Genomic DNA, 17,826 nt, shown 5'->3' with positions numbered 1-17,826 from the left:
AAAGCATTTACTAACTGGAAAAATTTGGAAATCATGTTCTTGGTGTTCTTCACCATCTTCATGTGTGTTCTTGTTCCAACCACGATTTCAATCCAAAATTTTAAGAAAAAACTCCTCATAATTTGTTATAATTTCATCTAAAGATTCCCCACGAAGATCTGAAGACAACCCCAACATTAATATTTCAAAATTTCATCAAATAAAGTAAGAGAAATTTACATTGTCTGTTAATTGGGGCAACAATGCTATCAAACTTGATCCCGTTTTTTAATTCTTACAAAAAATGACCCAAACTTCTCTCTCTCTCTCTCTCTCTCTCTCTCTCTCTCTCTCTCTCTCTCTCTCTCTGCCTTTGTATGTATTTGTATATGTTGGTATAAGTGTCTGTATATGTTTGTATATTTTGGGCTATTTTTTGTAACATAAGTTTTAGGTTATTTTTTTGCAATGTAAGCGACCAACTTGTATATTTCTGAAATTTCCCCATAAAGTAACCCATTTTAAATCTTCAAGCTTTCTAAAGAATCCATTAATGGTGTTTTGATGAGCTCCATTGATTTTCTTTTTCTTTTTATTAGGAGAGAGAGAGAGAGAGCAAGAAATTGAGTTTGTTTATGGTAAGAATTGTATCAAAAGGTAAGAATAGTGGCAACAATGAAGGTGGGGAAACAAGATAAAACACATGATTTTAGAACCTCCATTGAGGGAGTTTAAGCTTGGGAAATGGGTGGGAAACAAGGGGAAGAAGAAGAGAAAAAATAAAATAAGATAAAAATTGACTAAATAAAGCCTTCACGTGCCACTAATGAGTGTATCACACTCACTATGTCAAGTCAGCGAAAAATGTCTAAATGACACTGCCGGGTCCTACCATAGATGTTTAAATGAAACAAGGTTTAGTTAAAGTGTTTAAGTAAAAGACCTTTGGCGATCGAAAGGGGTCCCCCATGGCTTTTGCCTTATTTTATTATTACTATTTTAGTGTACGCGCTTTGCGCGTGACAAAATGCGTACCTCATTTCACAACAAATGTTTCAGAAAAAATTGGACTTAGCTATAAGCTTCGTCATTAATCAGTTATTAAATTGCTCGTAGCTAAATTCTTTTATTTACTGTTGGTAAGTCGGTTTAATTTGCTCATTCGATAATTCTTGTTGATATTTGTGTTCCTTTTCACTTGAAAATTTCTCATATCAATTGATTTCTTACACTAAATGATAAGCTTTGCTCAAAATATTCACTTTCACTTATAATAATCAGGGACAGACCGAAATTATATATTGCTATAATTTTTTTTTTCAAAGGATTCAATTTCTTATGATTCATTACATTACATATAAGGTAAAATATAAATAAGGTAAAATTTTCATAGCAATTTACGTTAAATGTCTGTAACTGAAGAAATCTCCTCATGTCTCATTATCCTCATTTTTCCGTTCTTTTATATTTCTCTTCCTTGTAAGTTGTCTTTATCAAAGGCATAAAAAGTCTACTACACATGAGAAAAAAAGATAGAGAGGCAGGCAGAAATCATGATATCAAACAACAATTGATGCAAATTATATGTAAAAATCATAATAAGCAAAACCTTTTTATTTATACAGAATATAAATTCATTACTTAATTAGGGATCCAGGTATAGTTGTCGTATGTAGTGTTGGTGATTTACTAAATCCTAGTGGATAAATTCTTGATTAATTTTGAGTCCTATTATAACTATAAGTAAACTCTTTGATATTACAATTTTTATTCAATATGAAATTATTTTATTTACTTAAAGAAAGAACCAAAACATTTATCTCCTTGCTGAAAAGAAGTCACGACAATAAGGGGTAAAAAAGGACTCTTAAAGTTAAAAGGTATGGGAAGAAAACCTAAATTTAGGGATAAAATTAAATGTATCACTAAATATTAGGGAAAAGAGACTCCTGGCAGTTACTCCCTCCGGATAAAAAATAAGAGTTCACTTAGCCATTTGCACACTCCTTAAGAAACTACTCACTCCAAGAAAAAAATATGTAAATATAAACTACCCCTAATTAAATAGGCATTGGGATTTGATCACATAACACTTAATAGGGAAAATAGGTGAAATATTATAAAAATAATTAGACAATAATTTGAGGAAAATAGTAAATAACAACTTTGTCTATCATAGAGTCTTCTAATGAAAGACAAAAAATTCAATCAATATTGCTAAAACCCTTCAACATTGATCAGTAGGAATACATGCATAGGCTCATTTCACTTAAATTTAAATTCTTTTACATATAACGAACACATTGATAATAAATGTTTGAAGTCATTGAATGTGTCTGACTACACAATCCTTTGGGTAACTTCAGAATGGGAAAATGTTATGAGATAATTACATTGTGTATCAATTAGGGTAATAATGCTATCAAAATTAATACATATTTTTAAACTTCATAAAAAATGACCTAGCCACTACCAAAAAAGCGCGTTTTAGCCACGGTTAATAACGTGGCTAAATGGTACCAAAACCGTGGCTAAGTAGGGTTAGCAACGAAAAATTAGCCACAGTCGCCGCCGTGCCCATCAGGGGCGTCGCGAGTAATTTAGCCACAGTTTTATCCTCCGTGGTAACATTTTGTTAGCCACGGTTATATGTACATTTAGCCACGGTCACTCCATGGGTAATTTGACCCCAGAATTCATTCATCATATAAAATTAGCCACGGTTTAGACGTGGCAAATATATTCAATTTTTTAATCAAAAAAATTACCCACGGTTCAACCGTGGCAATATATATATTTTTTTAAAAAAAAATTACAATTTTTTCGTCATTTTCCTGGTATCAATACATAATCAACAAGCATTCATGAGTACACTGACCATATACACAAACCAGTGCTATAATGACCAAAGTTTTAATATCAAGGCATAAAAGAAAATCAAGAAAGTATCTAGCCAATCCACTGGCAGCAGCAGTCGTAAACTTTTGTATCATCCAAGAGTAGATGTAATCCTACATCTATTTTCTGCATTTTTTGGCAAAAATAAAAGGCACATGAACATTAGCAGCGGATTCAACTATAGGTTCACAAGTTCATCAGACTCGGACCCTATATCACTATAAATGTATGTGCGGAACAAAAACAAGGGTAGAGTTAAATATACATTTCAAAACTACTCTCTCAAATCAGTACTTACAACGTTTAAATTCTATGAACAGAAAGAAATGACCAAGTCTACAAGCATAACCAAGTCAAGAATACATATTCATCAAATAATTTACAGGAAGAATAAAAGAAATGCAACAACCAAGAAAGAGAAAAGAAATGCAACAGCCAAGAAAGAGAAATACAGTGCTACAACAAATTCTACATTCTTTGATTTCAGAATCTGCACATGTAGAAGATCATATTTACAACTGGTTTACTTGAAATCTTGAATTGGCATACGTATAAATTTGATATCATACCAAACTACTGGAAAGAATCATGGAACTGGTATGTTGATGCAAATGTCAAATGTGACGAAAGAAGAAAAGAATAAACTTCTCGATGAAAGGTCTTTTATGACTTAAATTATGCTAGTTAGTTTTTTTCACTCCTTTAATAACCTAATGTTGTTCAGGTTGGGATGGATAAATCAACTATCTTATTGTTTGATAAAAGGGTTATCAAGACAAATAGAGCCAGATCCATTTCATGTGAGAAGTCACTAGATGATAAAACAAATATTTCAGTACTACTGCCTTGATCAATCAAAGATTCAAAGTCCAGCAGTCAACAATATTCCAATATGCTAACACAAAAAGTTGATCTTTCATTTATTAGTTCAACATCGTCTGATCTCTGTTTGGACCAAAAATATGGTGCATTTACAAAAAATGCAGCCTATATATGTGTGTTAAAATTCCATAAAAATTAAAGTGACGGACATTAACTAAGTCTATTCAAATCATAGAATGAAATCAGATCTCATGCGTGAGGACTTGATAGATGGTACTAAAAGATTAAGGTGTTTCTAAATGTTCCTTCTCTCCAAGAATATAACTGTCAAGAAAGGAAACTGGAGCTTGTCAGTAAGTGTTAGAATTATGCTTTTGGGCTGCAGTAACATTATTCTACTGCTTTAGTTTTTTGAATAAATCCTAGTTAATAGTCTCTTAGCCAGCTATTCCTATTTTTGTAGTAATTAGTTAGTTGCAGATCTGATTCTCTAGGATTACGATAATTTTTTTTACTGTTTTTTATTACTGCAAGTACTATAATATATATCGCAACAAAGCTAAACAAAACAGTCCCCGTTGATTGTATAGCCAAAATATTTCTCGTCACTTCATTTTTGATATATTAGCTCTCTGGCAAGTAGTGGTTATGAATTAGTTGAGACTTAAAGTGACCAGTCTTCCTCCTGCATCCATACAATCTCAAGCAACAAGCCCAAACAAAACCGCGAGATAACCTATGAGGCATTTCAATTTCATACCGATATGAAATCTCAACTATATCTACGAAACAATTCAATGCATATATTTTGCTGGAACAAATAAAAGGAAAAGAATTCTAACAAGCAAGTGATTCTAGAGCTACTTCATGGAAACAAAAGACCTTGCATAGTGAAAGCAGTACCTGTTTGTATTGGTGCTCGGTCAATCCAAAAATTGAGTTCTTAATGTTGCAAAGAGACAAAAACAACACTTTCAGAAGTAATTTTAACTGGATTATCACTTGAAAAGGCATGGACAAAAGGTGATTTTTAGAGAATTATAACAAGCAAATGTATGAAAGATTTGAGGGCAAGAAAATGAACTTAGCAAGCATGCAGGAAAATCCTTCCTACAGACTCTTCCAAAAATCATACAATGTACTCCCTCTGTCCCACTTTATGAGAAGATGTTTGGCCCTTTGTTATTTCTGTAAGTTTTTTTTTCTCTTTGGTTATAAACCATCAAACACATACCACATTTGCTTTACGATAGAAAAGATAGATTAAGAATACAAACCTATATCCGTCCCTTTGTCGTTGCAATATGAAGTGCTCCATAACAGTAGTATTAAACTGCTCTAAACATTGCTGCACCATCTCTGCGTTGTTGTTGCTGCTGTGCCTGCTGTTGTTGCTACTGTGCCTGCTGCTGTTGCTGTTGCGCCTGTTGCTGTTGCTGCTGCGCCAGTTGATGTTGCTGCTGCTGTTGCTGCCTCTGCAGTAAAATCTGCAGGAAGACCAAACTTATAAGTTACTTATAGTCACTGAAAAGAGGGGGAATGCAACACTATAACTACAACTAAAATTAACTGAAACAAGCCAAATATAGCAATTCCATAACAGGGGTACTAAACTAGTCCAAAATTCCTTCACCATCTCCATCATCACCATCTCCATCACTACCACTTTCATAATCATCATGAGTTGGTTCATCTTGTTCTTGTTCAGAGCGATCATCCCGCACTAATTGTAGGTCTTCGATATTCTCCAAATGTTGCTCACGAAAAGGTATGTCCTCCATTGATGGCTCCTCTAAATCCACATAATTCACATCTCCCATATCATATACGTCTCTAGGCTTCATATGACAAACAAAACATCAATCTTCATCAACTGGATCATCAATATAGTACACCATTCTAGCATCAGTTGCAAGTATAAAAGGTTCATCTGTTTCTTTTGCACCAGTGTGTATCAAACGTGAAAAGTTTACACTTGTTATCCCAAATTGATCTATCTTAATTCCCTTGTTAAGTGTAGTGTCTACCCAAATACATTTGAATAACACAACCTTTAACTTACCGTAATAATTTAACTCTATGATGTCAACCAATTTGCCATAGTACATATCATCACTTGACTGTTCAATAGATTCTCTACCACTTGAAAATCTCTTGGTGACAGCAGACATAACAATACCACTATTTTGTGTTGTCAATCCCTGCTCCTTCCTCATAGTACGAAACTTAAATCCATGAACGTTATACTCCTTGAATCTCCTCACAACATTATTTGGTCCATTTGCAAGCCATTCAATTTCGGGTGTAATATCCGCACCATCATTTCTTGCAACCTATTATTGTTAAATGTTAGGACAATTATATATATACACTTTATGAACTTTTGAATTTAAAAGAGAACGAAATATTTTCAATCTTACATATTCCTTATACCACTCGTGAAAATGTTTGTGCACATGTTCTTCCACAGTTTTTGATTGGTTTCTTCTGCCACGAAGCATCCTAGCGACCTCAGTCCTAAACTTCCTGAAGTAGTAGTAACTCATAAAGTAAGGTATAAAAATACATTACAAAAGAAAATGAACAATATAAAAGACCATGTAACCTACTCTCGAAATGCATCAACTATTTCACAATTGGTTAGAACATATCGGTGAGCTTGTATGATTTCCAAGGGAGGTATCGGTAGAGTCTTAATAGCCCCAACAGGCTTGCCTGATGCAGGAAACAAGTTTGACAAGATAGTAGATTCACTACTAGCATTGATCTCATTTTCATCATCATTACGCCTTGGTCGATTAAACCTTGTCTCTATGTCACCATCCTTCAAATATCTTGAACAAAAAGTGAGACATTCCTCCAAAATATACCCTTCAGCTATACAGCCTTCTACTGCGGAATTGTTACGAACATAAGACTTCAAATGGCCGAGTTCCCTAGCAATATATTAAAACGAATCGTAAGATTAGAAAAAATTTAAAAATATAGCAACTTACTCAGCAAAGAATATACCTTTCAACAGGATACATATAATGACCTTGTACAGGACCAGCAAGAATTGCTTCCTCTCCAAGATGAATGACCAAATGAACCATAATAGTGAAAAATGATGGAGGGAATATCACTTCCAGATTAGAATGAGTCAACCAAATTCTTTGTTGGAGCTTCTCCATATACTTTACATCTAGAACCTTGCTTGATACTTCTCTAAAGTAGTTACATAACTCAATCAACACTGAAGTAACTTCTTTAGGAAGAGATCTTTTAAAAGCAATTGGAAAAAGATGCTCCATCAGAATGTGGGAATCATGGCTCTTTAAATTAGAGATCTTGCGTTTCTTAAGATCAACACATCTAGAAATGTTTGATGCGTAGTTATCTGGAAAAACCACATTTTTTAAAACTTTTAGGAAGATATCTTTCTGCTCTTTCTTCATGGTAAAGCATGATGGAGGAAACTTGGAAGAATTAGGATATGGATGAAGCTTTTCTTTAATTCCCATCGCTTGCAAGTCCTTACGAGCTTGCAAATTGTCTTTTGATCTTTTTTTGTCACCAAGTACGGTGAACTATATATTGTCACAAACATTCTTCTCTACGTGCATCATGTCAAGGCAATGACGAATAAGATTGTTCTTCCAATAAGGTAAATCCCAAAAAATACTCTTTTTCTTCCATTGATCCGGGCCAACCTCACTTGTAGAACAATCACGCGGTCTCTTCCGACTCTCCTCAATTTGCCTTAACATGGTTGAACCTGAGGGTGGGATAGGGGCAGGTCTACGGTCTTCAAAACCATTAAAGGACTGCTTATTGTACCTATACTTGTGATCATGTGGCAAATAACGACGATGTCCCATAAAGCAATTTTTCCTACCAAACTTTAGCCTTAGAGATTCCGTGTTAAAATTACATGATGGACAAGCAAGCGATGTATGTGTATTCCACCCAGACAAGTTGTCAAGACCTGGAAAATCACTTATGGTCCACATCAATGCAGCACACAATTGAAACATTTCTTTAGTTGAGGAATCATAAGCAGGTACACCGCTCCACAACTGTTTTAACTCAGCGACTAGAGGTTGCAAGTAAACATCAATGCTATTTCCAGGCATTTTAGGACCAGGAATTATCATAGACATGACAAGAGAAGTTTGCTTCATAAAACACCATGGAAGATAGTTATAAATATACAACATCACAGGCCAAATGCTAACATTGGAACTTAGATTTCCAAAAGGATTGAAACCGTCTGTAGCTAAAGCAAGTCCCACATTACGGGTCTCTGAAGTAAAATCTGGATAGAATGAATCAAAATGTTTCCACGCTTTTCCATCTCTAGGATGTCGTAATAACTCATCTGGGTTAGCATTTGTAGCATGCCACTTCAAGAGTTCTGCAGTTTTTGAGCACATGTATAACCTTCTCAGCCTAGGTATAAGTGGAAAGTACCGCAATACTTTTGCTGGCTTTGGTTTCTTTTTCTGTTGGTCATCAATCACAATATTTGCACCAACATCATTTTCATTTGAATTATATCTGGATGTATTGCACTTCTTGCATTTATTTCTCTTCTTATCCTCGGATGATCCCCAATATAACATGCAATGGTTCGGACATGCATCAATCTTATCATAGCCCAAACCTAACCTCTTAATCATCTTTTTTGACTCATAAAATGATGATGGTAGTTTCGCATGGGGAAAAGCATCCTTTAAAAGGTCAAGAATCATTGAAAATGTTTTATCAGTTGCACTACATAAGACCTTAATATGATAAAAATGAACCATGAATGACAATTTACTATATTTTGCACAACCATCATAAAGTTCTTGATTCCCATCCTCTAACAACTCCTTAATTTTGTCCCTCTCTTCTTGACCATTATCTTCAGCACCCCCAGGATGGTCATTATTTGGTAGATTTGATGGACCAGAATCTTGAAAGTCATTATCAAAGACACCAAAAGCATCATTCAACATATCATGCATCGGATATTGTCTAACCGGCTCATCTTGTACCGGGGATATTGATTCTACGATAGATTGAACATGCTTTTCCCCATGCATATACCAACATGTGTACTTTTCTGGAAACCCCTTTTGAAGGAGATGACCAAACACATCAGCTCTATTGCACATAACTTTAAATCCACATATAATGCAAGGACATACAATTTTTCCATCTACAGATGCATTCGAAAAGGCAAAGTTCAAAAATTGGACTACACCATCTGAGAATTCATTTGATCTAATTGGCTTCTTAATCCAACTCTTGTCAATCATTTTGGAATGAAGCTGTTTCAATTTAAATCAATTGAATGCAATCCGAATATGGAAAATTGAAGGGCATACCGTCCAGGTTTCGTGCACCTCCAGGAATACTGTCCCCTTCTTTCTTATCTAAAGGTTTGACTTCTCCCGTCAAGTGCTCAATAGTAGTTGTCGATCTAACTCAGGAAACTTCACAGTCCACTGGTACTGACTGATCAAAGCAACAGGAAAAATTAGAAGAGTATAGAAGCTCACCATAATAAGAGGGTTGAAGCACAAATGTACAAGTAAAAATCCAGTCCATAAAAATTCAAAAACAATTTAAAACCATCAAATGTTAGCTCAAAGACCAACTAAAAGACACAAACTTTATGAAACATTTTATGTTGTAATTGGGGAGAAAATAATGAGAGTCGCTTAAATTAGGCCTTCAAACAAAAAGGGTATCGTCATTTATGCATCAAATTCCATTAACAAATAGTAGCAATCACCAACTATTTATGTATTTCAAAAAATGCATAAATTCACACACAAGCATTCATGGCAACAAGAACCCATCTTTTATCATGCCCAGATTTACTTTCAAAACACAAAAATACCATGGACAAGTATTCAAAGAACCCCTCAAGAACGTATCAAATCTAAACCCCCATTAAAACAAATTTGAAATTTGGGTATGAAAAACGGATGATGATTAAAGAAATGAGAAAAAAACCTCTGTTTTTTGCTGTTGAAGAACGATTCTTGCAGCCATTACAGAGAAATTAAATCACCCAAACTCAAATGTCTTCTCAAAACTCTAAATCCCACAAAAATAATGATGAGTTAATCAACAAAATTTCGAGTACGAATCGATGGCCGAATATTGGGAGCAATCGATTTGGGAACGGTGAATTTTGGAGCTGGGTATCGTTAATTTTGGTGAAGTTTGGTTGTTGGGTTAATTTGGGTTTGTTAAAAGAGAAAACATAAAAACCAAAAAAGTAAATAAATGGTGGGAAATGAAAAAGAAAAGGGAGGGAGTGAATTTTTTACCCGCCCCATTTTGCCCACGAAAATTAGCCACAGTTTTATAAATCGTAGATAACATTATAATTGGTAGTGAGCCTCCTCTCTCTTTACTCTCTCTCTCTAGCGCTCTCTGCTAATGCATTGTTTTATAAATCTTTTCCTTTCTTTAATTTCAGTTCTTGTTGTTTCTACCAATTTTTTTTTCTCTCAGAACATTATATTTTCTTTTTTTATTTATTTAGTATAGGTCGATTCAATAAGGTAAACTTAAAATACGAATAATCATTGATCTGTTATAACCAACATCACTATGGCAACACGGATTTATAGTTATTAGCACATTATATATGTGATGACGACAAAGAAGACCTAAGGTAGGTGATTCGTAGAGTCATTGACTATTAATCTCTATGACTTTTGAAAAGTGAGATTTACAATATGAAGATAAATAAAGATAAGAAATAAAAATAAAAAAAGTGACTAAAATAAGAACATGTAAGAGTTACTCAAATGATACACACACATTTTTTGTTGAATCTACTTGTTTTATAAATCTTTTCTTTTCTTTGTATATGGGTTATAATATTGTATATGGGTATATATGGGTATATGGGTGTATATGAGTATATGGGTTATAATAGTGTATACGGGTGTATGGGGGTCTATGGGTTACAATATTGTATATGGGTGTATGGGTTATAATATTGTATAATATTATATATGCGTGTTTGTGTATATAGGTGTATAAATATGTATACACCTCCAAACACCTATATACATAATGTACTTGTCTTTTGTATATAAGTATATAGTACTGTATAAAAGTGTTTTGGATTAAAGCTTTGCAATATAAGTTTTGGGCTATTTTTTTGCAATGTAAGTGAGCAAATTGTATATTTATGAAATTTCCCCAAAAGTTATTCCCAATATTTCAAAGTGCCTAGATGCAAAACTATTTTTTTTCTTTGTTTTTCCTTTCTAGTAATTTAATTTAGTGTTAGTCTTCGTTTTATTTTCTCAAAAATTCTAAATATTAGGAAAATAGTTAAATTACTATTTTGTCTAGTGTGAATATATTTTTAAAGGGTAAAAAAGGCAAATGACATTTTACTAAGGCCTTCGTGAAGCAGTAAATATTGAGAATTGAGATGCATACATTGAATTAATTTTGATTTTAAGAGAGAATTTATGTGATTAAGAAAAAAATTACCTCAAGAGGACTGACATGCCGTGCATGTAACAACAATTGATTAAAAACCTATAAACAATGCAACACAATAATTAATCCACAATAGGTGGGAAACGTGATTGGGATTAGTGTTACTATGCCGTGAAATTAAGTAGTGACTACAAGTGCAATAGTGCATAATGACAATTAAGCAGCCATGTTTATGTATTGGAGTAACTTTTCTCAGAATCCTACTCTGTGTAGGAAAGAGTTACACTAAAAAAACATAAAACAAAAATCACCCCTCAAGGTTGTTCTCTTCACAAAAATTTATGAAAGCAACACAATCATTCTTTACACTTTGTGCACCTATACTGCAAAACAAAATGGGGCCTCTAATCAAACAACGAGCTCAATATACTAACGACCAGTTGAAAGAATTATACAAATTCCTAGATAATCATATTTAAATTCGAACGACAAATAGGGGTGGGCGTTCGGTTCTTCGGTTCGGTTTTATCGAACTTCAGTTCGGCTATTTCGGTTTCATTTTTTTGAAGATGGACACCAAACACCGAACCAAACTAGTTCGGTTCGGTTCTTTCGGTTTCGGTTTTTTGAAGTTTGGTTCGGTTCGGTTTCGGTTTTTTCAATTCGGTTTTTTTGATATGATATTAGAAGCGATTCCATTTACACTAATTCATATTCTCAAAAGCAACAAAACATAAAACTGACAAATTAAAATCAAAATCAAACAAACAGGATATACACAAGAATAGAAAACCATAACAATAATATATGATTACTAGGTGTTATATACATACAGTAAGAATAATTAAGAAAATACATAAAGGACATACATTAATCCTAAAGACACATCCTAGTCACATTTCTTTGTTAAAGATATTTGATTTTCTCACTTGAAGTGGAAAATTAGGGATACAAAAGCAAAAGAGGGCTTGTTACAATTGGGTTTTTTTGGCTTAAACTTAATGGGCGTGGACTATTTTAATTTTTTTGGGTAATGTATTAAATTTCGGTTCTTCGGTTCGGTTTCGTCAAAGTACGGTTCGGCTATTTCGGTTTCGGTTTTTTGAAGGTGGACACCGAACATCGCCAAACTAGTTCGGTTCGGTTTCGGTTTCTTGAAATTCGGTTCGATTCGGTTCGGTTTTTCGGTTTTCGGTATTTATGACCAGCCCTAACGACAAAAGCAGAATCCTAGGTCAATTCTTGACTGAAATAAGAAAATTTAGCCATTCCACATACCATCAAAATAATCAAATCGAATACTTACCTATGGCAGTGTTGGATATTGGACAATATATTTAATACATATATAGTCAACTTTAAATTAAAGTCCAAGAAGAATAACAAGTATTTTATGAGCTACTTCTTTACTTAAACAACTAATGTTGTCTTGTACTTCAGAAGTTGAAGAGAAAATATGATAAAACAACCATCATAACAACGTCTTACCCTACAAATTACAACTTACTTCTAATAAATTATTAAAAATATGAAACATTAACCAAAAAAGGTATTGAGCGAGACAGACAAAGATAGTGATTTTATAGCTTACTACGTTTTAGGTTGCACTTCTCGAACATGCTAATTTGAGATGAACTTGAGCTACTGTAAAATTTTCTCCGACTAAAAATCCAAGCACTATGATTTTCCATTGATACACCTCCATGCCCGTTGAAGCTTTCATCTACAATAAAAAACAAAAGAATAAAAGGATTAGAGAATTCTTAAATTGCACATGCCATCATATTACGGGAAAATTTCTAATCATATAGATTCAGAAGTAGTGCAAAAGAGGCAAAGAAAATACAAGAGGATGAATAATTTTAGCTGAAATAAAAAGGAAGAGAAAAAATGGAAGAAGTAATATCATCACTAATAACGTGTTGTATAAAATCTCCATATAAGGATATTCTTCTATTATTAACTGCATGAAAAAGGTAAGAAATTTTAGGAGAGGTCATTAAACATAAGCGAGAAAGCGTACAATTTGTTAGCTGCATTAACGTACTATATATTTGTTTATTCAGAATATATATAAAATTGATTCCTACTCAAATAGATACTCTTTAGAAGGAATAAAATAGATTAAGAATAGTTTAAATAAGGAAAGATTTAACAAACATAACTCTAATTGAATTTAAAGTCTTACATATTAGAAAAATAATTGATATATATGATTAATATATATGTCTATTAATTTGAGGAAAATAGTAAATGACTATGTTGTCTATTGTGGAGTCTTTTAATGAAGGACAAAAAGTTCAATTAACATTTCTAAGGTCTTTCGTGCTTTTAATATAGTATAGATTATCATAATCATTATCGTAATTATGGTCACTTTTTGCCTACCTAGTGGGTTCTAACTAATCAAGAAAATGCTAAATCGAGACGGATCATTATCATAATTACCTTTGCATTGAATAATGGGTGCTCTTTAACTAAATTAGGAAGTGCTAAGTAGAGATTTAAACGATCTACAACTTAACATCACGCGTAGAAGCACCTAAAATGAGTTTGTTACTCAATTATTAGAAATTATTTAGTAAAATCACTCTTCTATAATTATTCTGATCAGTTTTATGGGTGATTCGGCACTCAATTCTTGGTTTGGTATTTATAGGTCCTTGTGGACTCAAGTAATCCCAAAATCAAAATGGAAATCCGACTCCCGTTAATGCCGTTGTCATTATTGTAGTACTCTTTAAGGGATTGGTGTAAAATAACTCTAGAAAAGTGACTTTTATATGACAAAATAAAAAAAGATTACTACATAATTTTTAATATTTGAGTGACTATATGAATAATCTACATCCAACATAGCACCAAGACTACAATAGAACAACTCTTATCTGCTCATGTTACATTAATCTCAAACACTACTACTCCAACATTGACTTTCAGAATAAATAATTGCATTAAAATGGCATAAAGCTTATTAGCGCTAAATCAAGTGTACAAAAACTTTAATCCAGATCCTTGGAACGTTTGCTCAATAACATGATTGAGTTTCTCACTCATCTCTATTGTGAAATAATTCTTCCAATCTTCAACTTCCCCTTTACGAAAAAACAATTTATTTTCCGGTCCAGTTGACAATTTCCCATTTATATTCACCTCCAAATTGCTTAAATTCTCAAAGCTCCACATTCTTAATATTTCATCCACCAGTTCACAATTTTCTTCCTCTATAGAAAATGGACATTCCAAGAATTCAGCTAAGCGTTTAAGCTGAATTTTTGGTTGCTTTTTAATTTCTTCATACATCAAAAAATGTACTTTATGAGGCTTTTTTATGCATTCTTTCCAATAATCCAACACGTGATTCCAAAACGGACCATTAGGGACTTGACCATCAACATAGGGTCTACGTTCCAAAAATGGAACAAGATCATGAGGGTTTTGGACAAGTAAAGGGTGATTTTGTTTAAAAATAGGATGTTTCATTCGATTCACTAGAGAAAATAAAAGTGATTTTAACCAAGTGGTTCCTGATTTAGGAGTTGTAACAAGAATGATATCACTATTTTGAGCCTGAAATTGTTGTTGACATGCAATCACACCTTGAATTACTCTTGGCGCTGTCCAAAAACCTTGGTAATTGTAGATATATGATTCAATCCATCCTTTTTCTTTGGGTAGGATAGAGAGAAATTTCTTACACTCTTCATTTAGGTCATCTTCTTGTAAATATTTGGGAGGAAGTGGTTGAGAAGTTTGAGATATTGTCATGGTTTTGAGGATTGAGAGTTGAATATCTACATTAAGATATTCTCGATATGGTGAATATGTAAGAGAAACTCTGAATATATAAAATACTATTAGGAATATTCTACATTTAGTGTAGAATATTGTGTAGCATTGGTTATAGAATATTATGAAGAATATTCTGTAGGATTTACATTTTTAGTGTAAGATGTTTTACTTCCTTTCATCTCTTATTTCTCTTGTGTATAAATAACAATGTATTCTGATGTATTTCAATCAGGTTATTGAGATATTCATTTTTCAGTGCGCTTTCTCTGTCTTGCCAATGAGGGTATAAATCAAGATGGATTACGTTAGATACACTGACTACATAAAATTCTTTTATACTATCAATGCATTTTAACATGTAATAATAAATTAATTACCATTTTTACTAGATTAACGATTAATGCTTTTTTAATCTGTAATTACCTAATAAGTAACTTGATATGTGTGAACATTTTTTACACCGTCAATATATAAAATTTAAGCTCATAAACATCATAACAGGCATGCTGAAATCTTCTATGATTTACAATCTATGTCTAGACAGAGTAAATAAAGCCCCTAGCTACATGATGGATAAAGATGCCGCCCCTAGCTACATAATGGATAGAGATGCTATCTCTTTTGTAAGATTTATTATAAACTACACTAGTGTAATTTGGCTCGTGCTAAGCCTGGGCAAAAACTGACGTTAAAATTTAATTTGTAGATTTATTTTGAACTTTTTTCTGCTCTTACTTTTTTTTTTGTAATATTAGTTTGACACTTTCTAAAGAATTCTAAAATATTAAAGTACAAAGGTATCTAAGAGTTAAAGGAGAATCCTTTTCTTAGTTTATATATTAGATTTGTTAAAACAAAAAATCAAGCAAATGAATGCTTTTCTAATTTCTATTTTACTAAAATTATTTAAGATTATAGTCTCCGATGATCTTAATTGAGATTTTCATATATTAAATTAATTTCATTTATTTCTCTGAATTGAACGCATATTAGCTAACTCATTTCTTGCAAAAGGATATTACAGTATTCAATTAATGTCAAATATATTTAATGCTACAATATTGTTCTATGATGAAATTAATAAAGTTAACTTATAAGTAAATTTAAATACTTAAAAGCCTTTTGGTATTAGAATATACTTTTTTAGATATTCTTTCAAATTAAACCATACAAAATATAAAAAGTCAATGAAATGAAATTGTTCTTACTTTAAGTTTTTTTTTCTTTCAAAAGATGCATCTTAAAAGATACTTTGCTTGTTCTTGTGCCGAAAGTCTACTGGAAACGACGTCTCTACCTCACAAGGAAGGGGTAAGGTCTGCGTATACTCTACCCTCTCCAGACCCCACTTTGTAGGATTGTTGTTGTTGCATGTTAAAAGATAATTAACATTTTTTCCTTTTTTTAATTTAATGATCCTTTTTATGGAATGCATATTGTTATAACTTTTTCATGTCGAACTTAACTATTTTATCCTAAATTATATAGAATATTGACTATCCCATATTTTGTAAAATATTTTAAAATTACAAAAATAGTCAAAAATATACTTTTTACAGTTGTTTAGCATTATTATTGTTTGGAGATCAAATTGTATTATCTTTAACTAAAGTTTTTTGAAATATATATTTCATAATATATATGAAAATAATATTTTATTTATACTTCCTCTTTTAATATAGTCATTTATTAGGTAAATTTTATGTTAAAAGTGTGCGACGTAGAATTAGATGAACTAAACCGTATTTCGAAATTCAGTTTTTGATTGAGACGGAAGGCCTATAATTTACATTTTTGATATATTTTTAAAATATTTAACAATGATTTAATATTAAATTTAGCTTATGTGAAAACTTTGTTAATTACTTATGTTTGCAAGCACACACGACATAAAATAACAGGAGAAAATGAAACAAACAAAAAATTAAAATAGCAAATGATAAATGATAAATAACATCAATAAATAATAACAATATTATAAGAATAATTTTTTAATTTAGTAATTAACCATATATTAAATTCTTAAGGAAACATATAATTGAACAAGTTTAATAATATTTTTCACATAAAATAAAGACTCAAATATGTATGATTGTGCTCTGTGGAAACCAATCATCTTACATTATCACTTTTAGTGGCTGAAAAAAGTCCTTAAATCCCACCAAAATATGTAAGGACTTACAAAGTTAATAAAACTTTGGTCAAGGGTAAAAAAGAGATAAGAAAACAAAAAATGAGTATTTTCCCTTATATAGTAGTAATGTGGTTGCCTGTGCTACCCACGGGGCCAAAGGGAAGCTCTGGAATTCCATTCTATCAAATTAACAATTTAGATACGATTTAGCAAAAGGAAGAACAATCGAATATGCCTGACTTCTATTAATTGAATCATCAAGATTTCAATAATTTAAATTAAATAAATACACCAAATAACAATGTAGACATCTTTCTCATCCAAACACACCCATGTATCAATTTCATCACCACATTTGTCTTCCAACAGAGTAACATACCACAAATGCTGATGCAACTGCTACATATGAACATACCAACAACATTGGTAATTTTCACTGCATTAGCTATCAAAGTTATGAACACACCAATGCCATTTATAATTCTTTCACTGCATTGAATATTAAAGATACCAAACCAAACACTTCTATCTAACCTCCCCGCGGAGTACTCCAAGCAATGAACAAAACTTAAGAATTTTCGAAGGCATTTCCAGAGATGGGAACATTGCAATTCTTCCCCTCACGTTCATAGCAGAAGCTTGTAGAAGAGCCGATAATTGGCCATGTTTGGCTTGAGCTACGCCCATCAAAGTCTCCCATATTCTTATTTGATAGTCGTAGAGTCTTCTATATGACATCAATTGCTGCTGTGACTTGA

General features: G+C 32.4%; 3 protein-coding genes across 4 annotated transcripts; all 3 read right to left on the bottom strand.

Annotated features, from left to right (window-relative positions):
- Window positions 1-2,778: 2,778 nt before the first annotated feature.
- Window positions 2,779-7,218, bottom strand: LOC132641926 (uncharacterized). Of its 2 annotated transcripts, XR_009583024.1 has the most exons (6): window positions 6,712-7,218; window positions 6,309-6,635; window positions 6,120-6,225; window positions 5,762-6,032; window positions 5,314-5,537; window positions 5,051-5,186 (listed from the first exon to the last, which is right to left on the bottom strand). XR_009583024.1 is itself a non-coding variant. In XM_060359064.1 (5 exons), the coding sequence occupies exons 1-5, from the start codon at window positions 7,200-7,202 to the stop codon at window positions 5,038-5,040; spliced, it is 1,344 nt and encodes a 447-aa protein (XP_060215047.1). In that variant the 5' UTR covers window positions 7,203-7,218; the 3' UTR covers window positions 2,779-5,037. The 2 variants fall into 2 exon arrangements, 1 of the variants encoding a protein (XP_060215047.1); XM_060359064.1 differs by lacking the exon at window positions 5,314-5,537 and having other exon boundaries at window positions 2,779-5,186.
- Window positions 7,219-7,268: 50 nt separating this feature from the next.
- Window positions 7,269-8,984, bottom strand: LOC132639928 (uncharacterized). Its single transcript, XM_060356311.1, has one exon. It carries the CDS (start codon window positions 8,982-8,984, stop codon window positions 7,269-7,271), a length of 1,716 nt encoding a protein of 571 aa, XP_060212294.1.
- A 5,039-nt stretch (window positions 8,985-14,023) lies between these two features.
- On the bottom strand, window positions 14,024-14,920 carry LOC132642845 (cytosolic sulfotransferase 15-like). The gene has a single exon (XM_060359870.1). It carries the CDS (start codon window positions 14,908-14,910, stop codon window positions 14,128-14,130), a length of 783 nt encoding a protein of 260 aa, XP_060215853.1. The 5' UTR covers window positions 14,911-14,920; the 3' UTR covers window positions 14,024-14,127.
- Window positions 14,921-17,826: the final 2,906 nt, after the last annotated feature.

The sequence above is a fragment of the Lycium barbarum genome, chromosome 5, assembly GCF_019175385.1.
Source record: "Lycium barbarum isolate Lr01 chromosome 5, ASM1917538v2, whole genome shotgun sequence".
In the NCBI taxonomy this organism is placed as follows: domain Eukaryota; kingdom Viridiplantae; phylum Streptophyta; class Magnoliopsida; order Solanales; family Solanaceae; genus Lycium; species Lycium barbarum.
This window is presented reverse-complemented; position numbering and strand designations above follow the sequence as displayed.